Here is a 20,482-nt window from a genome sequence, read left to right as displayed (position 1 = left end):
CATCAACCTCATTCTCAAATGAGCCAAATATGCCGAAGCTGGTCATCCGCGCTTCTCTTCCCGAAGACCAGTTCTTTTCTCAGATGGCTTCAAACGCAACCAAAGCCAAAAATAATGCCCAGAGTCAACCAAACAGAAAGTCTCACTGACATATTGATGTACAACCCTGGCCTTCCTCGCACACAATCTGTCACAAGCAATACCATGTGAGTTACAATGTGAACGTTACACATCAGTGAAGGAGCAGGAATGACTGTTTTTTTTTTTTTCTTCTTTTCAAAAATGAATTGATGCAGCCCTGGTGTACTGTCGTCCGATCTATGAAAGACAGCGTGATCACATAATGGTACATTATGTGAAATCAAATGTCACAATGTTGCGATGGAAAATATAATCAGCGAGACCAAGCACAATATTTGGCACAAAGTAATGACACAGATTTGAGATTCGCATTCAAGGTGTTTTGTAGTTCTTTGGCAACACTGGTATTTTGTTGTCAGTTTGTGCAGCTCAGCCCTTTATGACAATTGAAGCCATTTGATTTGCTTCAAAGCGGACAAAAGAATACTTGTGTTTTGTTAGCGCTGTATTTTACTTTCCATCGATAAAACGTGTGTCTAATTTCGGTCCATTCTGCGTCACGTAATACATAAACTGGACAGTCTGTGCTTACTGGAATCTCTCAGACTCGGGACCTGAATAGATATGGTTTTTAACATGTACACAAACCTTCACTTGTGTGAAAGGCAGAGGTCAAAAGGCAGGAACAAATGGAAGCCAAGTGTACTTTGAGTGTGACACACCTGGCAACAGCATGACAGACCCCTAGATGAGTGTTATTAACCCCCTGGCCTGCGAGCTTTGTTTTCTTCTGGCGGCATCTGCTCCAGTGAAGCAGCACAGGCTGCAAGAGTTAATGTACCAGAGAAGAAAGCGGGCCAGCTGCAATCTCTGAAGGTCCAGGAGGGGGGATATTGGACTCCTGTAAGGTTAGGACACTGAGGGGGGGGGGGGGGGACGACGTTAAGATGGATCTGCCTGTCTTGGATTTACCTTTGCCTGCGTTGTCTCCAAAAGACAGCGAGACATTTGTGCCAAACACGTGAACCGTTGAGGCTGCAGCTTGTAAATAAGACATTAACCTCTGTGTTTATGAAGGAGCGGTGTGGTTTTGTTCGCTGCAAAGTGCTTTTCCGTAGCCGTGCCGTAGTACCGTGGCACAGATCTCCCTATGAGGGATGGGCGGGGGTGGTAAGGCAAAGAGTAATAAAGCGTGTCAGTTCCTTTCTAGGGATAAAAATATTAAATCTTGTCGTTTTCAGAGAAGGGGCCCATTTTCATTTTTCACCGCTCCCTCTGCCGTCGCTAACCGACTTGAGCGGATAAGAAAAAAAATGTTTCTGTCTTGGATATTTGTGCCAGAGAAATCAATCAATTAGCTATAAGAGCTGAGATAAGTCCCTTTTCTCGTTATGTGGAGGGAAGCTGCACAGTGATTCTGCAGAGTGCACTCGCTCGTGCACACAATGAGGTCAGCACGTGACCCCCTCCAGGGCTGGGCACAAACACATCCCTTCTGCAGAGTTCTGGGCAATGTGTTAAGGACCATCTGACTGAATCTTTAACATGATGCCGTCCTGACACATTGCATTGGGCACACGGGCTTCAATGTGTGCATGCGAGTTGCTAAAAATAGTTCCACACATGCAAGCACTCCTGAGGATTGTGTAGCGTAGTGGCGAGTGCATGATGCAACTTTACATGAAAGAGAAGCCTGCACACACTCTTTTGTGATGCATGAGCTGTGGTCACGGTGCCCGAGCGTATTCAGTTCCGTGGACATATTCATTTCCTCCAGTACTTAAAACATATATTATGAAGGGGAGGAGCAAACAGCTTTGAACTAATAAATCTCAAAGTCTTCTTGCAGAAAGGTTACGCATATCTAATTAGATCCTTTTTTTTTTCCCTCTTCCTTTATTTTTATTCATCTTGGTGGGATTTTTTTCCCCCTGCTCAGCCTTTGATTTATAGCACATCGACTGGTTCTAGGGTCTTGAAGCCTTGTTGATTCATAGGAGGCTGACAGCTCTTGGCAGTCTCCTATAAATATTAATCATAAATCTAATGTTCAATCACGGTGGTGAATAATCTGAAAGACATAACCAGTCAGGAATATTAATTAACTGCATTTAATTAATCCTCCGAATAAACTCGTAGAGGAAGTTGCTTCAACCGCCCATGGCTACATTTACCTGACACAGAGAAGAGTCATGATTTCTTTCCCAAATATTAATACTTGTGTGAACTGCGTCAAAATATGTGCGTTAATCCAGCATGTCGTTTTTTTCCCCCCATCGATTAAACCTTTGTTTAGCCATGGAAATCAGCTGGGAACGAAATCGACTTGGCAGTTCAACCAAAAATAATAAATAAAATAAAAAGGAAAGTGCCACCTGCATAGTCAGGCATCAAACCTGCAGGAGCAGGTCTTAGACTCCTGAACACACCGAGAAATAATCAACAATTATGTGGATTCAAATAAACTTGCATTATCATGAAACAGTAATTCCTGTAATCCTCTCGTTATTCATAAAGTCTACTTTCACATTCACCACATGAAAATCAGTACTGTCTGCATCTAGACGAGCTAAACAAATGAGTCTACACATGCAACACAAAGGGCTTATTCATGCCTGGGAGATCCTGCTCCCCATCCTTGAAATGCCTCTAATTCAAAATATAACACATCCTTTAATGGTAGTTTTCATTGGTTCTCCTCCTAAATTTCTGCAGGCCTTTTAAATATAAAAAAAAAAAATTAAAAAAAAGAAGATGGTAAGATGAGAACTCTGTTCAAGGTGTGTGGGAAGACAGACCTCAAAGGCACACAGATAAGCCTTTCATTCCTGGCTTTTGTTTATCTCACAGGGAATTTTAAAAGGATATCATTCATTATTCAAACTGTATTTGCAGAATACAGACTCAGCTGTGCTTAGTTTTGGAGACGCTCTTTGTGTAAATGTTAAATAAACCAGATCTTTGCTTCAGGGATTACCTTGCAAATGCATGATTGTTATTCCCATACTCAATAAACAGATTGTCCACAAAGCACATTTACTATAATACCATCATATAAATGACAGTGTTTTGTACAGGGCTTTTTTTTTTTTGCAAAAACTACTAATCTACCCATCACTAACCATCTAAAAGGCCACTTTTTTTTGGAATTATAATGAGCCATCCATCCTTACTAGCTGTACTTCACCTCCTGCTGTGATTATTTAGTTTGTGTAATGATTGTGACTGAAAAGGACAGATTTTCTGAAGGTCCTTTCTGAAAGACATCTTACATTGTGTGTTTATCCCCAATATTTGCAATTATTGCAAGTCAGCCAAGTGGATATAATGCGAAAGATTGATGAAAATGATAACCTGTATGCGGAAAATGCCACTCCTGCAAACCATTAGCGAGGGCACGGTGCTGGGGAAAAAAAAAAACATTTCGGATTTTTTATTTTTGCATGTCTTCCTATATCAATGCCATAAAACACTGGAGGGACCTATGAGACAAATGCTGTTGTTTAGAAATGCAAACTTCAAGTGCAGGGGGTAACACGGGGAATGTCTAGATTTCCGCACTGCATGAACACGTTCCCATCATATATGAAATATGACAACAATCACATCAACAGCTGTAGCAGGGTTCACTACCCAGATGGATGGATGTACGCCTGGGCTTACGGCAACTTATGACAACTTGGGAGGTACAAACATGCAGGGTGAGTAAATTATCCTCTACAATCAAACAAAGCCCCCCCCACTAAAGCGTGTATGCCGGAACAAACAGCAATGTCTTAATCTATGTGGTAAGTAGCTGTATTCTCAGATGGCACTGAGTTTCTGCTTGATGGATTCTCTAAACTCAAAGTGTGAAAAACAGTTGTGGATGTCAAGATTCCCCTGACACTCATTCACTGATGATCAATTTCCCATCCTCCATCCTCTGGCCTGCCCTCACACATCAGCATCAATCCAGCACAAGTAAATACAGTGAGTGGCTTAATGCATTTGCCTCTCCGGGGAATCTGCAGACCAAAATGGCACTGCGAGGGTAAATAAATATTCCACTGAATGGTGGAGTGGATGGCTTTCTGTTGCACAGTGAACAGGCTTTCTTCCCCTGCTGTCCAAAAAAAAAAAAAAAAAGGCCCTGAAATTCGTCTGAGCATAAGAAGGCATGGACAGGGCTACAGAAAAGAATCCTGGGTTTGGGTGATGCCAGAAGGAGCAATGTAGCTCAGTTCAAATGAGGAGCAAGAAGGAGGCGGCCGTCCCTCCAGTCAGCACGTGTACTTCCGGAGGGGTAATTAGAGTCCTGCTTCAGCGTGGCCTCCATTCAAACTGCAATCAGTACTTTGGCACAACAAAGACCGTGGAATATCAATAATCAATAATTAGTAACAAGATACGAAAAACTGTGCTCTTTGATAATGTGTTGTGCGTTGAGGCGCAAGAATCGGCAAGTTGAGAATTCAGAGTAAAGACACTAAGCGCTGTTTGCACCACTTTGCTGAAAACCATGTCCACAGTACCAGCCTATGGTCCGAGTAATGGATCTATACTCACAGCAGGACATGTTCCTTATACAGTTCGAAGGACAAACAAAACAATGTTCAGCGCCATTTAAAGGACATATGTTGGCAGGGCTGCTTGGAACAAGCCTTCCTTGGTCCCTCTTTCAAAGCCTAACATCATACAGTTTGATTAATCTCTCTGAGCATATAATCTAGGGTGATGCACACAGAAGGCAGCAGTTCTCACCCCACCCCTGCACAGCAGCAGCTGGATAAGCTGCGATAGGATGAAGGGCATGCTAGCAAATACAACACAGGCAGCACTCGACATCACGACCTTGACTGGGCGGCCGGCCGGCCGACAGACGGCCCCTCTATCTTTTCACACTGCTGAAAAGGGCCCTGTCCAATTACGGGCACTGGGTACATTGTCTTGTTAACTTCAACTCTGAGTCTCCGACTGTACATTTGGGCAGCTCAGAGATCAAGCGCTCGCTGCAGTATAAATTGACAGCGCTACCTATTCCACTGTCACAGCCTCCCGTGTTACTATGTCATTGGAAGGTGATGGAGGAGCAAAACACGCCGTCTGAGGCATCAATGCAGATAGAGACGGCATCAAAGTTGGTGGATTCTGACAGCCTTCATGGGAGGTCTGGCTCTTGTTAGGCAACTCAGTATAAACACACTAACTCAGACATCACATTGCAGTCCACAGACACATGGCGCCACGGTTTAGTCTGTCCGCCGTGACGCGGCGACTACATTCCTGGTCACAGCACCTGCTAAAGCTCGAGTAGTAGCGGGTGCTGTAATTTAGTTCAGTGAAATCTAATGAACTTTTTATCATCGTTTCAAAAATGCCAACATATTTCAACCTTCTCACGCAGGATTTTATGCAAAGATTATGCAATGTAATGGGAAGACCTTTGGCTACGAACCGTCGGTTGAACAAAACGTGCAATTTGATGGTGTTCAGTTATTGTCTTTTGCTTCATCAGTTAAACAGTTACTCAGGTACAATAAAATAAGCCAGGAATTCTTGTCTAAATGACAGTACTCCGATCAGGTTTTGCATCAGTGCCCAATCCGGATGCTTTGCTCTGAACTTGAGATGGGAAACTGTTGCAGCTTAGTGACACAAACAAGGCAGCAGCTGCATTTGATCCAAACTCCACCAGATTACTAATGAGGTATTGACCTATAAATGGCACTTCAGAAATGACAGTTACCAATATTGACCTTTAAAGGAGTAAATATACAGTGTCTCCGAAAGCCCGGCGCTGTGCACGTGCCAGAGGTCAATACCCCGACTCCATTAGAGCTGTTTAAGTAAGACATTCTCCTGGAATAAAATGGCACATTTACCTATTTAGACAATTGATCCTGTGCCACAGCCATGAACTGTTTGAATGCGCGAACAACAAACAGGACAGGTTTGATGCGAGTGCAGCTGACAGACTGAGGAGCGAGCGGTGACCTAGCTGTGAAGACTGCGGCTCTGAAATACGCCCGATTGTTAATTGGAAACACGGCACAAATGCTTTTTCACTGAGGCGTGTCATTGGAAAGGAAATAAGCAGGAGCAGCGAAAAACACAAAGACACTCGTGAGGATAAAAGCACATAGCTCAATTTGATTAGAGCAGGCAGATGAAACAACATTAACTACACATCTGACGGAGGCGCCGCAGTAATCTTAACAAAAACAAATAGCCCCTTAGTTTACAATGTCCTCGTCGTGTGACACGTAACATTCAGAGAAATGTGAAGAAGTTTCGCAAAAAGAAAGGAAACTTTGTTTTCCTGTTTGGCTGTTTTCATTGGTGTCATAGGAAATTAAAACTGAGGGATTACAATGTTCTGTGCTCCTCTGATTTAGAAAACCTGTCAGGACCAATAGGGAAAGAACTGGATCATACATCCTGTAAAGCTGACTTTGTGGAAAAGTGTGTTTTTTTTTTGCTTTATCAGAGACAAATACAGATTGTTAAAACAGCAAAGGATACGATCTGACTGTATGTATTTGGTGTCATACAGGTGTACTGCCCTGTCGGACACGTATCGAATGACAGCGTTCTGTTGCCCCTGTGACAGTCCTGCACCCTACCCCCATTCCGCTGACCTCTATTTCCCTGTTGGTCAGTCCGCGGCAAATCCTAAAAGCCTCCCAGCATCTCCATGGCGACGGGCCTCGGTTGAGCAGATGGCCTCAGTGTGCTGAGCGGCAATTAAAGAGGGAGCACAAGCGGGGGAAAGAAAGTGGGTCAGGATCGGGGTATGTGTGTGTGTGTGGGGGGGGGGGAGCAGGGCCGTCAACGTGAAGCTGACGTACGTATCTGCGTACGGAGCGGCGCTCACACACGCCCGTCCACGCTTCAGTGCACTCCTTCCTGGGCAAAAACAAACACCCACCCCTTGCTAGTGGTGAAGCGTCATTAGTGTGAGACTGAAAGGGAGGTTGGGGAGACCGGGGCTGTGCAGCGCAAAACAAACTGCCCCGGGAGTCTCGCGCGCCACATCCGCACGGCGAGGGGGTCAGGGAAACTTCCACCGGAATTACACGAGCAAATCCCGCCACCAAACCAATAGGATTAACCCTTCAAATCCCATATAACCACGTACGGAATCAGCCCCCTGTTATTTGACTTACTTTCACTGGGACACAACTCACTGTGGCACAAATGACTTTTTTTTTTTTAGCTTCACCAAATTTCCACAAACAGCAGGGATGAAACACTCGCTTGCCAATGTGAGGAAAATCCAATCAGTTTCATCCCTCACTACTTTTATCGCGTATTGAGTGGTCTATTGAAACGTGGGACTTCCATTTCATCTAGACTTGGACCCACTTAATACAAAAGATCTGACTGAGCTTCTGAATCACTCATTACTTGAATTAAGGCAGGCTTTAATTAAACTAATTTACTAGACAATATGATCTTTAGCACTTTATGGAGCTTTTAATTTAATTTACTGCTTTGTGTATCATAATATTCTCGCAATTATGCGAGAGGCAACGCGTTTGTTGAAGATAGCTTTAATGGAGAATATGAGCTGGTTTGGGGGTCTACTGGCTTCCCGCATAGAAACAGAAAAAAGATGTAATGAGCTGGAAAAAAAATTGAATTAACTTTTATTTGCACAAGTCTTTTTCTTCCCTGTGTGCTTTAAGCAGAACTTGAGCCAAGCCCACCAGTTCAAGGCAAACTAAACTCGCCCTTGAAACAAAGCATCATTCAGTAACAGCAGGACCCTCCGCAAACTGCAATCCCCTGCAGCGTCTACATGGAAATCTGCAGTTCCCCTTTTCCTCTTTACATTTAAGCTATTATTTTCCACTTGCAAATGTTTTTTAGGGAAGAAAGGTGCAGTCCCTAACCCCGTTTTGCAGAACAATTTAAAACTTGGCAACCTGAAGGGAATGAGTCTGCAGGCTGTAAGAGGGAAGGTATTTTAAGGGTTTTGCTGCGGTGCTAAACAGCCTCTATATCAAGTTTCTCATTCCTACATTTGTTCCTCTTTAGCTTCTATTTTCAGTTCCATAGTGCTGACAAAGAAGGTACACAGTGCTGGGAACGACTGCGTGCCCCTGCATCCGTCTGAGATAAATATTTACGATGCTTGTGCTCGTGAACAGAGCGTGTGGTTAAAGTGGGAGAAGAAATTCAACTCAAATGGAGCGATAAACCAAGGAGAATGCACTGTTCCTCCTCACTTTTCATCGGAGACAATGAGCTACGTGGGTGCGGGGTCAGCGAGTGGGTGTTTACGCGGCCACTTCTACCTGCATAACTTATCATATAAATGTTGTAGCTCCTATGTTCAACGTGTGGGCGAGCGATGGGGGAACCCTCGACCTCCCCCAACCTCCCGTTTCTCTGGCCTAAATGTGACAATTGGCATCTTCGTGGCTGAGCTGACAGTTACGTTGACATACTACAAAGTAGCCCCGCGCGATTCCTTCACTGGTGTAAACACTCTCTCCAGATTCCTGACTGGTTAATTACACTTGCAAACCCCCGGCCAAGCAAGACGTGTGCTGCCAGAGTGGAAGCTCCCATGTGGGAACCCCTGGCAAAGTTACTCGGCTTGAAGAGGCAAAAAGTAACGAGGGGGGGGGGGGAGGAAGAGGAGGAGGAGGAGGAGGAGGAGGAAGAGAGGATCATTTTACATGCAACTATTTTGCATTAGAGATCCTCAGGGGAAATGGTAAAAGGTAACCCAGATAAAATGTCAATGCCAACCAGTAGTTAGATCAAGGTCAACCCGGATTGTTCTTTAACCAAAGCTTTTTCCATGTTCTAAACTGACCCGCTGCTTAAATATGTTACAGGCGTTGACGTCTTTATTATTGTTTAGTCCTGCCCAGGCGTATTTTTAGCACGAGGCCAAAGGAACGTCAGCAAAAATGCACGTCATTTGTTAGCGTTGACTCAGAGACAAACGTCAGCAGATTTATTCAATTACAATTCACTTGTCGTCTACTTTCAGACATGAATATCACGTTAAATGAGCTCAATGAGACTTAGAGGAAGTGAGAGGTCCACGTGAGGACAACCTGATTTGTAGCCAGTCAATCCCAAACACTGCAGCAGCCCTCTGTGGACTCTCTGTAACAGGGGCCACACGTCTGGAGGGAACTGTATGTATCACGGGGGTCCGTGTTTTTTTCAGCTGCTCCTAATAAATGTCAAGCATGAAGAGAAGGGGAAGTGAATGCATGCTCCCCCTCTTTTTTCCTTTTAATGGCATTTGATGTGCTGGAGCTGTTACACAATGCATTGCATTCGGAGGGATAAATATAAGCACAGCACAGCTTTACCCTACAGCTTTGCTTTTATGCACACAAGTCAACAGTTTAAATAGGTGCAGCGCTGACACTGATTCACTCTGTTACAACTCAAGATAAAGGGATAAGCAGGACCCCTCCCCTGCTCTAAGGTGGGGTTAGCGGTTAGATTACTCACCCGCCCGCCTCTCTTTCCCCCCACATTTAAAAACCAAATCTACTGATAGCCACATCTAGCATGGAAAAAAAAAGAAACATACAGGAAGGAGCTAGAGGTCATTTGGCACACCTGACTTTCTGAAAACAATGCAACATCAGAGTTAGATTCAGCCAGGCATGAAACAGGGGAATCAATAGCAGCCTGCATTAGTTGCTTTGGCATAGACCCTCCTAACAAAACAGAGGGATCAATGCCAAACTGCAGGACATTGCTGTGTTTATCTTCATCGCTCTCGCGGCAAAGTTGAGCCATGTGCACTAGAAATCAGGGGAAAATGAAGAAATTCCTCCAGTCGCGTGTGTTGACCTCAATCTCACTGTAATGTCAAGCTCTGACAAACCGTCAACGTCAGCTGCGGCGCAGGTGGAGGGAAGTAATAATAGCGGAAATAATTTTCGGGAACGTTGCCATATAAGCTGTTGAAATCCTTGAGAAATGAGCAATTATCGTTAAAAGTTGTTCTGGGTAAAGTTGTTCTGGTTAAAGTTGCGTGTAAACCGTGGGGAGCCATGCACACACGGAGCCACGCGGGGAGAAATATGACTGACACAGAGCTGACCTGTTATCACTCATATTTTGCCCGTCAGTCTGCACAGGACGAGGGCACTAAGGAGCTTTGCACCACGCTGCAGCACACTGGGAGCTTAACTATATGTCAGGGAGAATAAATAAGCCTGTGTTTGTGTTTTCTAAGCAGCCCCCCCCTCCCTATTCCTCATAGCAGCACCACTGCTGCACCCCCCCCTTCACCCATTCCCATTTACAACCACGCTGTTGCTTTGAAGCACAGTCAGCTCCCAGTGAGATATCAGTGCGGAATATTAAATGAGCGAACACCATCACTCATTAAAAAGGGAAACATTTCATGAAACAATCCTCCTTTTGTATCAAGTGCTAACCAAGTCGACTCTCAGCATGCACCGTCCTCAAAGACGGAGCGAAGAGGCGGGAGGGGGGGAAGAGCGAAAAGCTGGAGGGGGTTGAGGGGGGGTGGGTACACCCAAGTTTGTACAAAGTAAAAAAGAAAAAAATGTTTGGTTCTGGCAGGAGATCAGCTCTGAGCCTTGTCAAAGTCCCGGTGCTCTGTCACAATGACGGAAAGTTCGATACTACTTTGATTCTGAATGTTTCTGTAGCGAAAGATTGAAGCAGCTGCTAAATTTCCGAAATGTTCGATATTTTTTTACTCCAATGTGTTCCGCAAGCTAATATGCCATTTCAGCTTCATGCCTGCCGGAGTATTTATCCGTGGATGGTGTGTGCAGTGGGCAAGCTGGGAGGCCTGTAATGGGATTGACAGATATGGGTTTTTTTTAAGGCAGTGCGGATGTTTTTAGGCCAGAGTTGGAGATAGTTTCTGCAAACATTCCATGTGGACCTATCTCAGATTACAAAAGTGTCAGAATTTTTCTCAAGAAGGATGAAAACCCGATTTATTTTTTTATTTAGTGGAGTGTTAAAAATAAAACACATCTCCTGCAGAACCAGCATAAAAGGGTTCGTTCACATACCTAAAGGACAACGATGCAGATTTCATTCGATGGTTCTAGTTGGGACAGCACATGCATATGAATAGTATTAACTTTCCATCTGACATCCATGTTTTCAAACATTTCTCTGCTCTTTCTTTGCTGAAAAAACTCCTCCAGATCACATTATCTGGAAGAAAATCTTAGTTCAGATGATGCAATCTGGTTGCTCATGCTATGGAGGTTGTCATCTGCGGTCGACCTGCTCCTCCAGAGTCAGATTACATAATCTGAACTGAAAACTCCGGATCATAGATACACATACTCCCGACTAAAAACATAAGAAGAAAGTCGATTGTTGTTGATCTGAAAAATGTGATAATACTTAAATTACCTAATTGAAATGTTTTTGCCTCCTAAAGGTCGAGCTCATCTTCAGAACATGGACAGCTCAGACTGCACGAGTCAAGACAGAATTCACAGACTGAGATCAGCAGCAGAAGACTGCTTCAACTTGTCCGTCAAGTTGTAAAATAAAAGTTGAAGAAATTATGAGCCACGAATGAAGTGTTTACACAGCTGACCAGGATCACTTTAAACACTTAACACTAATCAAGTCAGTCAGGTTTCCATCAAGCAGTGTTTCTCTGTGGCTTTTCTGCAGCACCAGCAGCAGGTAAAAACTCGGCCTTACGTTATCCATTTCCCCCCGTTCAGCTTGTATTATACTTGTGCGCTGAACATATGTCACAGATCTTCGCATTCATTCATAGCCACGGCCCCTATGCAGACCCCTGTGCCATAGCCTGATGTTCACCCCCCCAATAATAAATAATAATGACTGTGATTGGTCCACGTGAGCCTTCTGCCTTAATCAGTTCAGTGGTTGTACACACCATCTTTTAATTTCCATAAAAAGTAACTGCTCTTCAACATCTGCTAGCGCCAACTCAACAACATCTGCCATGTTTGTAGAACCACAGTGGCAAAGCAAACAACATGGTGGCACAGAAACCATTTTGGTGATGCAATTGCCGTGCGACAAAGACCACCAGTACCCAAGTATAACCTGCTCGCAATTGGGGGGGGGGGGCACTTTTGTAGCCCATGGCGTTGTAACCTCTGTGTAGATTAACCAGGACCATAAATCAAGCTTTATCCTCAGACTCAGCAGGTTGTTCGCTGACCGGTTATCAGGATTTCCTTAATGGAGGCACATCAGCCCAGCTGCCTCTTGTAAATTGACTTGTTCAGTCAGTCGCAGAGGGGTGGGAGAGCAGCACTTATCAGATCTTCTCCATTTTAAAGACATACAGCCATATTGGGAAGACTAGGAATTATCCCCTCTCAATCCCAGATCAGCCCGTGAGTAAATGCACCAGTTGTGAACCCAGACATCGAGAATGAACGTTATTCCAATTTGGCTTCCGTTCATAAACCAGCGAAGCAGAAAATACAGGAGGACTGCATAGAATTATTAAAACAATGCATTTTAAAAGCCATGTTCCCTCCATACAGCAGCTCAAAAAACACAGAAACGGATGGAGTTTCTGTAAAAAAAAAAAAAAAATCGCATGATTAGTTTACGAGTAGTAACTATAGTAACTGAACACCCAGGGAAAAGTAGTGCCAAAAAATATACAAGCTATTGGCAAAGCCAAGTAGCATAAAACAGTGCAAGCTGTCAGAATCCCTCCAACATGTGAGATTATTTACTTTTCTCTTAAGGAGCAGATTTACATCAACCCTGGAAGCATAATAAGCCTTTCCTCAGATGCTGGAACAGCTATCTGACTAACGCCAAGGAAAATATGGAACAAGTGCAGTCAGTCAATGCCATTCTCATTCTCAAGAACACAACAGGAATTTAACCATTTAATCCCTTCACAAGGATCGATTAAACAGAAAGAAAAGCGACTTGACGTCTTAATGCCAAATCAGAAGCGCTTAGGGCGAGATTTGAACCCCTTTTATTGATCTCCCCCCCCCCCTTTTTTTTTCCCCCTTACTTTGCTGATTCTGCGATTTGAGTTGAAAGTGAGAAGAATGTTAAGGACTTAAAGCATGAAATTGTAGCTGCAGTTTGCTGATAACACGCCCCCCCCCACCCCCCCTCGTCCTGGCCCAACATGGTGACTGGCGTGAAGAAAGCCAAGGAGCAAGGGGTGACACCCAATAAACACCGCACTCCAACTAACAAGCCAAGGAAAACACTGCATATGATACCGCACTGCATGTTGTGACACGACAAGATGTCTGGTAACCTTAGACGTGATCTGACTGAACCTCCTTATTCCTTAAAATAGCTTCAATCCGTGATGAAGATCAAATCCAAGCTATTTCATCATCACGGATAAATGCAAAATAGCTATATGCTCCTGGTGAGGCCTTGAAACATTCATTTTACTCCTTATCATGACACAAAATATCTCCATACAAACTACAAACAACCGGAGAGGTGAACTTAACATCTATTCACTCTGTAACACCACCTGTGCAGCATTCTACACGCAGAACACTCCATTTTGTCATAACCTTTCCATTATTTAGGTTTAGTGCTTATCGTCATGTTTTATTCATCTGTTTTGTGATATACTGCCTTTGTGCACAAACCACGGGGGCTGGAAATGTGCATCATGATCTTACAAAAGAACCTGACAAAGTGCATCTCGGATCAACTGCGGTAGCTTGTGGAACGAAACAAAGCTGTTTCAAATATCTTGCCAAAGAAAAGGACATTGCTTGTTTGAGAGAAGAGGCACAATTAGTGGAGAGTAACTCAATTTCCAGAAAGAGAAACTGTGCTTTAAAGCAACTTCTCACACTGTGTTTTGAGGAGGATTTGCTTAAGGCCTGACAGCAGAACCACAATGAGCTAAATGCTTAAAGAGACGAATCTGAGTGGCCAAGTGCCGCCATTAGTTCCTATGGCAAAAGTGAAGATTAATCTCTTGTCAGCTCTCTTAAAGCTGGTCTCCCAGGACTCAGAAGTCTCTCTCCCATCCATCAGCCCAGCAGGGACCAAAGGGAGACTCCCCAAAGGAATGAGGACAAGAGCAATTTGCATTCACACTCAAACCATCAAGGCCCAACAATCCCATAGTGACTCTCTCCATTTCACAAGATCCCAACTGTCATCCAAATGAAATGCAGAATGCCACCGACGAGCAATTACAGTTCTCTTCAGAAGAGAGAAAAAAAAACGAGTAAAGTCAAAATGCTAATTACAATGATCCAAAGGGGACAGCAGTATTCTTTCTGAGACCCTTCTGAGGAAATATGTACTGCTGCTCTCACTCCTCGACATCAAACGTCTATTTATGAACGAGCCTGTAAATGTCCTTTAGACCCCTCGACTGTTCGATCAATCAATCAATCCAACTGAATTACGTGACATTCATGCACAAAGGTAGACTTCAACGCGCTTCAGCCGAGTGCGGAAAAACAAATGCACGCGGCAGCGATTGTGTCGGGCTTCGGTGACGCGCCTGTGGCACAGAAATCAGGCAGTTAGCGGCGCAATTAACCCTAAAGACTTCGAACAACAAAGCTGTCCATCAAAGCGAAACGGGAGACGTCACCCATGGTGTACGTATCTTGGGAGGCGGCACGTGAAAATCAAACGGCGAATAAACACGGCAAAGGGGCAGTGCCACGCAAAATAATGCAGCTGTGCTGTGACATTACTAGAGAGGCGTCCAACTGAACATTCAGCAGAAACTCACACGAGAGACTGCGTGAAATGACTGACAGGGCTGAACAACGGGGGTCTGGAGCACAGTGATTCTAGCTCGCATGCTGCCAAGCTATTACAAAGATTATAACTCACAGCTACACAATCCCAGTCCTGAATAATGGTGAATTCCAACTCAGTGCTCGTCCACCGTTCAGCATTCATTTCCCAAATGTTTAATCCAACTAAGATGGGGAATTATCCCACCACTGAGGGCGATACGTGCAGCACCAGGACCTGCGGATGGAGCCAAGCCATAAACAACCACCTGGTTGCTAACTCAATCCACACTCAATTAAATATCACTCTGCAATACTGGAGCAGGAACAGAGCTGCTGGTATTATTCACAGTTCCATTATTCTCAGTGTTCCTTTAATTTGATCGTTTATTTGGCGAGCGGCTCTGAATATTTTCTGTTTATGAATTTGGCACTCCTGTGTTTTCTACAAATGGTTATTGCCATGACAGGCACAAATGGTTTTCCCCGACGGATAACTGCACCAGGGTTTGCTGCAACTTGCATGTGTTAGGCCCATTCCCACTTGTTTGCGCTTGGATAATGAGGGTAGGGCCTGGAACATGTTGTATATCAATTAAGCCATCAAAGACGGTGGGCATTTATGGCTACGCCCTTTAACCTCAGGGTGAAAGACCAAATTCTTGTTTTTGCACGTCAAAAGAAATGGGCCCGAACAACTGCACAAGTAAAGCTCTTCCAAGCTGTTCTTTGCATGGAGATGTCAAAAAGAATGAATTATGCAGCTGCTTCGGTCTTAAATAAACGGCCGCAATAAAACAGAACTAAGAGCAAAATGTGTTTGTATGATGTCTAATTAGGCTTGGAAAACGCGGCCCGCTTTTCTCAAATGAGACATTTCCAGGATGCTTTAAGAGCAGCCTCGGAGACATTTCCCACTCCCTTGATTGAACAGCTTCAAACGATTTCCACCAGGAATCCCAAGGGGACCAGTTAATCCTGATCTTCTCCACAAGCAAAGGGATCATCTCAATGTAAATCAGACAGAGCTTTTGATCAAAGTATTCCATCAGTCTTGAACTCGTAACACCACACGGAGCCTCACAGCAAACAAGGCCAACACCTTCACTTGTTATTGGGCTCGAAGGAGCTGAAATAATAACAGTTTTATGACTCATCAATCTGAAACGCACATAAGACACATTAGATAAGGAAGTAAACACACATTCAACGGCTCCGTCAGAGACAATGTGGACATTAGCACCGCTGAAAACCTTTCCTGACAGGTTTTGACCACACTTGACCCCTTTTCCATCTCTTCCTTTAAACGGGGTCGCCACAAAGACTTTACCAGTCCAGGATGTAAACAAGCCAGTAAACTTTTAGTTAAGCCTTAAAACCCCTGGGCATTATGGTAGCCTAAACACACACACACACACACACACACACACACACACACACCTTGTCTCATTGATGGCGTGCTTTCTAATTATAAGGATGTCCATATAACCAAACGGATGCTCCTTACTAATTAAGCTTGTGTTCAAATGATAAGACCCACTTTGGGAAGCTGTAATGTCAGGATGATCAATGTGGAATCATCCCTCATTTATCCCTCAGCACCTCTGTTCAAAACACCCAGAGCACACACTCTCTGTTTTTCAGCCTCCTAAAATCTTATAATATATATATATATATCGAGTACAATTTCTTCAAGTGTGACTGGAGCCAATTCACTGAAAGAACAACGTCGCGGTTCCCTGTGTTACTCTTCCAGTGGAAAACAGCACAGGCCTGTTCAAAAGCACGAAGTTCTTTGGACATTCAATTCAAATTATTTACATTATTCGGCCGACGGGGGAGCTGAGGATGTCAGGCCACAGGTTTCAGTTAGGATTCAACAGCATTCTGTGTCTCCGAGTTGCCATTGCAATGAGATATTGGGAAACTTGGAGAGTGCTGGCCTGCAGGGCTCGCACACATCGCCATCTGCCTGCTGCCCGAGTAAGTTCATTCATTTTTGCTGTCAAATAAGTATTCTGCAGCCGTTTTGGCAGAGCTGGATTCTAAGACTGCAAACACTTTCCGATTTTCCCCCAGTCCTTTGCACAATGTTGTTGCAACTATCACAACGATGCACTCGTCCGTCATGCAACCCGCGGACACACACGCACACACACACACACACACGCACGCACACTGAAGGTGATGTGTCACTGAGTCAGAAATGTCTCAGATGACTCCCTGCTCAGGTCTGCTGCGGGTTACCTTGAATGTGCAGCGCCAACAGCAGTATCCATATCGCCACACACATCGCCATGGTTGCCTCAACTATCCGGGGTCTTCTCTTGAGTGGATGGATGGGGGCTCACTCGAGACGACAAAGACCAAGCATGCAACTTCTGCAAAATCCCACTAGTCGACCTCTCCTCACTGAGCAGCAGCAGACTTTAGCAAAACTAGAGGGGTCGGTGGTGCGCCTCGCCGCGCCGCGCCAGAGCATCAATTTTCACGTCTGCGGCGGTTGGCGGAGAGAGTTTGCACTAAGTAAAACCTGACGGCGTCCTCCGAAGACGCAAAAAAACGAGATCCACGCGGCTGCCGGGCTGCCGTTAAGGCGATGAGGTCTTTCAGAGGGAAACGGCAAGCGAAGAGTTATCAAAAGAGCTCTTCCACTTTAACCATGTAGCCTTTGTTGCTCCGTCCACCGCAGCGGCTGCAGTCCTCTCTCTCTCTCTCTCTCTCTCTCTCTCTCTCCCTCTTTCTCTCTCTGTCTCCCCCCCCTCTTTCCACTATTGTGGATCAGAGGTAAAGTGGGCGGGAGGTCCTCGATCGATGCTGCGCTGGGAAGTTTCCAGCACTTGCAGAGTTCCTCCGCGGGAAAACGTTTCCCTTTTTTTTTTTTTTTCTATCTTCCGTCTGTAAAATTGTCCCAGCACCTAACAGATAATCTGCCGGCACCGCTCCTGTTTTATTTCCTCAAGTTCCCGGTTGTCCCTGTCTGCAGCCACAGAGATCAGCACACCAGGCCGGTGAAGTTGGTGCAACTCTAGAAATGCTGGGAGACACCCACCCCCCCTTTACTTTCCTTCTTTTTTCCCCCTTTTGGATGAAACACAGCGAAGCTTTATCCAGCTCTGCGCACCGCCCCGCTGATCCGCCACCAGAGTGTGTTGCTGACTATCGCTGACGCTTTGGGAGAAGATCGGGATCGGGTGACGTTGCGCAAGGGAGGAGCCTGGATTGTCCTGCAAAAAGCAATAGCATCGCCTGGACGAAAGCGGCATGGAAGCCTCCTTCCTGGGTGGCGATTTTATTTAAAGACAATTTTTTTAGCTCTTCTACCGGTTAATGGTCTTTTAATTTGAGCTCCCGGTGTGCAAAAGAAAACCAGTTGGACGAAGACACCGATAGATCCGTCGACGAGACAGGGTGGGAGGATGACAAAATGTCAAGTACAGTCATGCTGAAGTGAAATTGTGCAATGTGAAACACAACCCCTATGCTGAAATACCTTGAGGGGCCCACAAAGCCACCGAAACTGAGGAGTTTTGCTTTGCTTTTCTGTGTTATGGGAAAAGGGAAATGTGAATCATAACCTTAAGCTTCACCGCTTACACCAACAATAAAATCATAGACTTGTACTATACTAGACGTTATGTGCTGCCCAAGTAAAATATAAGAGTTCTCACATATTCAGGAACACTTACTAACAACAAAACTGATAAATGATTACATAATTTACGTCAATAACCAAATCAATGAGAAAGTAGTAGTGCAGGGCACCATCAGGAATCCACTAATGACCCCCCCCCCCCCCCCCCCCCAACACCAGGAGACCTCATTTAAACTTACAACCCTTATAAGTAGGCCAAAACCCCGAGTGGGACCGTGAACCCTGTGTTCCTACATATTTGCATAATGAGGCAATGTGTGTTTTGAATTAAAAACACATCTTCTTTTGGGAGATGTGTCTTAAGAGGACTCTCAGCCAAAAAGAAATAAAGAAATAGCAAAGAAAGAAGTAAGGGGGACGTTTTCAACGATTGGTTTTGACCTCCTGAGCCAGCTGGGAGGGATGACGAACCGTATTCTGCCCCTCTTTTCCTTCCTTCCTGTACGCTCACTCCTCAGACACCTCATCCTTTTTCTCCAGGAGCAGGATCGGGCCTGTGAAAGTACAGACTGTAAATGAGGACGGATGTGATAACACTTCCCTCTTGTGGACGGTCGTTCTTCAGGTAATTACAACAGACAAGGACCAAAATGCATAATAACACAGAGTGGGTCCAGTTTGCAGGTTTGCATGAGAACAAAATCCCGTGTTTGATAATGATTCACTGCTGAACAGCAAAAGCAATTACCCGGCGTGTCACGAGAGCGCGAGGGTCAGAGTGTGTTTGGGGGCACGGCAACATAAATCACGGCGCGCAAAGTGGAAAACCACACTTAACATGGAGCGTTTCTTCCTGAAGGATGCGCAGTTAATAAACACACCTACAATCCTGTTAAACGCAAATAAAAGCAGACGAGTGCATTCATACTGAGAGCATACAGATAAACTCGAGACTTGACATTTTGTTTTGTCAGACGCAGAGCTGCGAAGAGAAGCGAAAAAAAGGGTGCTGCTGCTTAAAATTCTGCACGCTTATCCCAAAGTAATGGTCTTAGCAAAAATGGAATGATGCCAAGTGAATGCACTGTGTAGTCTGCAGCTGAAATGTATTACTGTCTATTGACAAGCCAAACATGGAGACTGGAAATTCATGGGTATCATGCAAGATAGTGGGAGTATTTCCAGAGTGATGAATAAAATATACACCATGAATTACCTATGCCAATTTTACACTACATATTACCATTTGGTGGATAATCACTTTACTTCATGAACCTTTAAAGGTCAGAGCAGCAGTTCCCTGGAGGTATTGAGAGATGAGTAAGAGTCTAAACTGATAGACTTGGAAATTTGGGCCTGACGAAAAGGGAACATAAACTCCTCTACTTCAAGGGCGACTACTTTAAATGTGCCCTCGAGCAAGTCACTTAACCACTAACTGTTCCCGTAGAAGGTGCGCATTGGTTCGCTCTGGGCGGCGCGTGAGGGCGTGTGCGTTTGAGGCGAAACCTCGGCATCAGCTTCCGTGCTCGGGGAAAAACTTCCCGCGTGGGATGATGGCTAAGAAGGTCCAGGACGGCCCCCTTGCCTTTGGGCGCATTAACTCCGGTGCCCCCTTCATCGAGCGCCCGGGGTGGCGATTGATTTACGTAAACGCGAGCTGATGAAATTTGATACACTCGTTCTGAACTGCAGCTTTTTTCAGAGCTCAAGGCGAAACCCGGGCCGCTGTAAAGATTTAGGAACCGTCCTGTATAATGAAAACCTGGAGATGCATAAGGAAAAGGAGCGATGGCTAAATTGTAGGTTAGGCCCAATAAAGCTTCTTCTGATTAATATGTCAATTTCAGAGAAATGGTGATGATGCATTTCAATCCAGACACAAGGGAATGGATCTCTCCCTGATGACAGTATTATTACGGCATTTATATTAAATATAGATGCAGCAATGTGGTTTTTGCTTGACTGTTTCAGGTAAAGCTACTTGTCACGATACTATTTTTACCTCCAACCACAAATGCATTGAATTGGTTTTAAAACGCACTGTTAGAAACTTCTTTCCTTCCATCCTCCCGTCACTGGTACTTCTCATCGGATG

The 20,482-nt window shown here is 44.7% G+C and overlaps 1 protein-coding gene across 1 annotated transcript in view; it reads right to left on the bottom strand.

Annotated features, from left to right (window-relative positions):
* Positions 1-18,155, bottom strand: part of nectin1b (nectin cell adhesion molecule 1b) — a 72,048-nt gene extending 53,893 nt beyond the window's left edge. Inside the window, exon 1 of the mRNA XM_067506757.1 lies at positions 17,037-18,155. Coding sequence (XP_067362858.1) covers positions 17,037-17,088 — 52 coding nt within the window. The 5' untranslated portion in view covers positions 17,089-18,155. The remainder of the gene's footprint in view (positions 1-17,036) is intronic.
* Positions 18,156-20,482: the final 2,327 nt, after the last annotated feature.

The sequence above is a fragment of the Channa argus genome, chromosome 6, assembly GCF_033026475.1.
Source record: "Channa argus isolate prfri chromosome 6, Channa argus male v1.0, whole genome shotgun sequence".
NCBI classification, from domain to species: domain Eukaryota; kingdom Metazoa; phylum Chordata; class Actinopteri; order Anabantiformes; family Channidae; genus Channa; species Channa argus.
The sequence above is the reverse complement of the archived record's forward strand: the minus strand, read 5'-3'. Positions and strand labels throughout refer to the sequence as shown.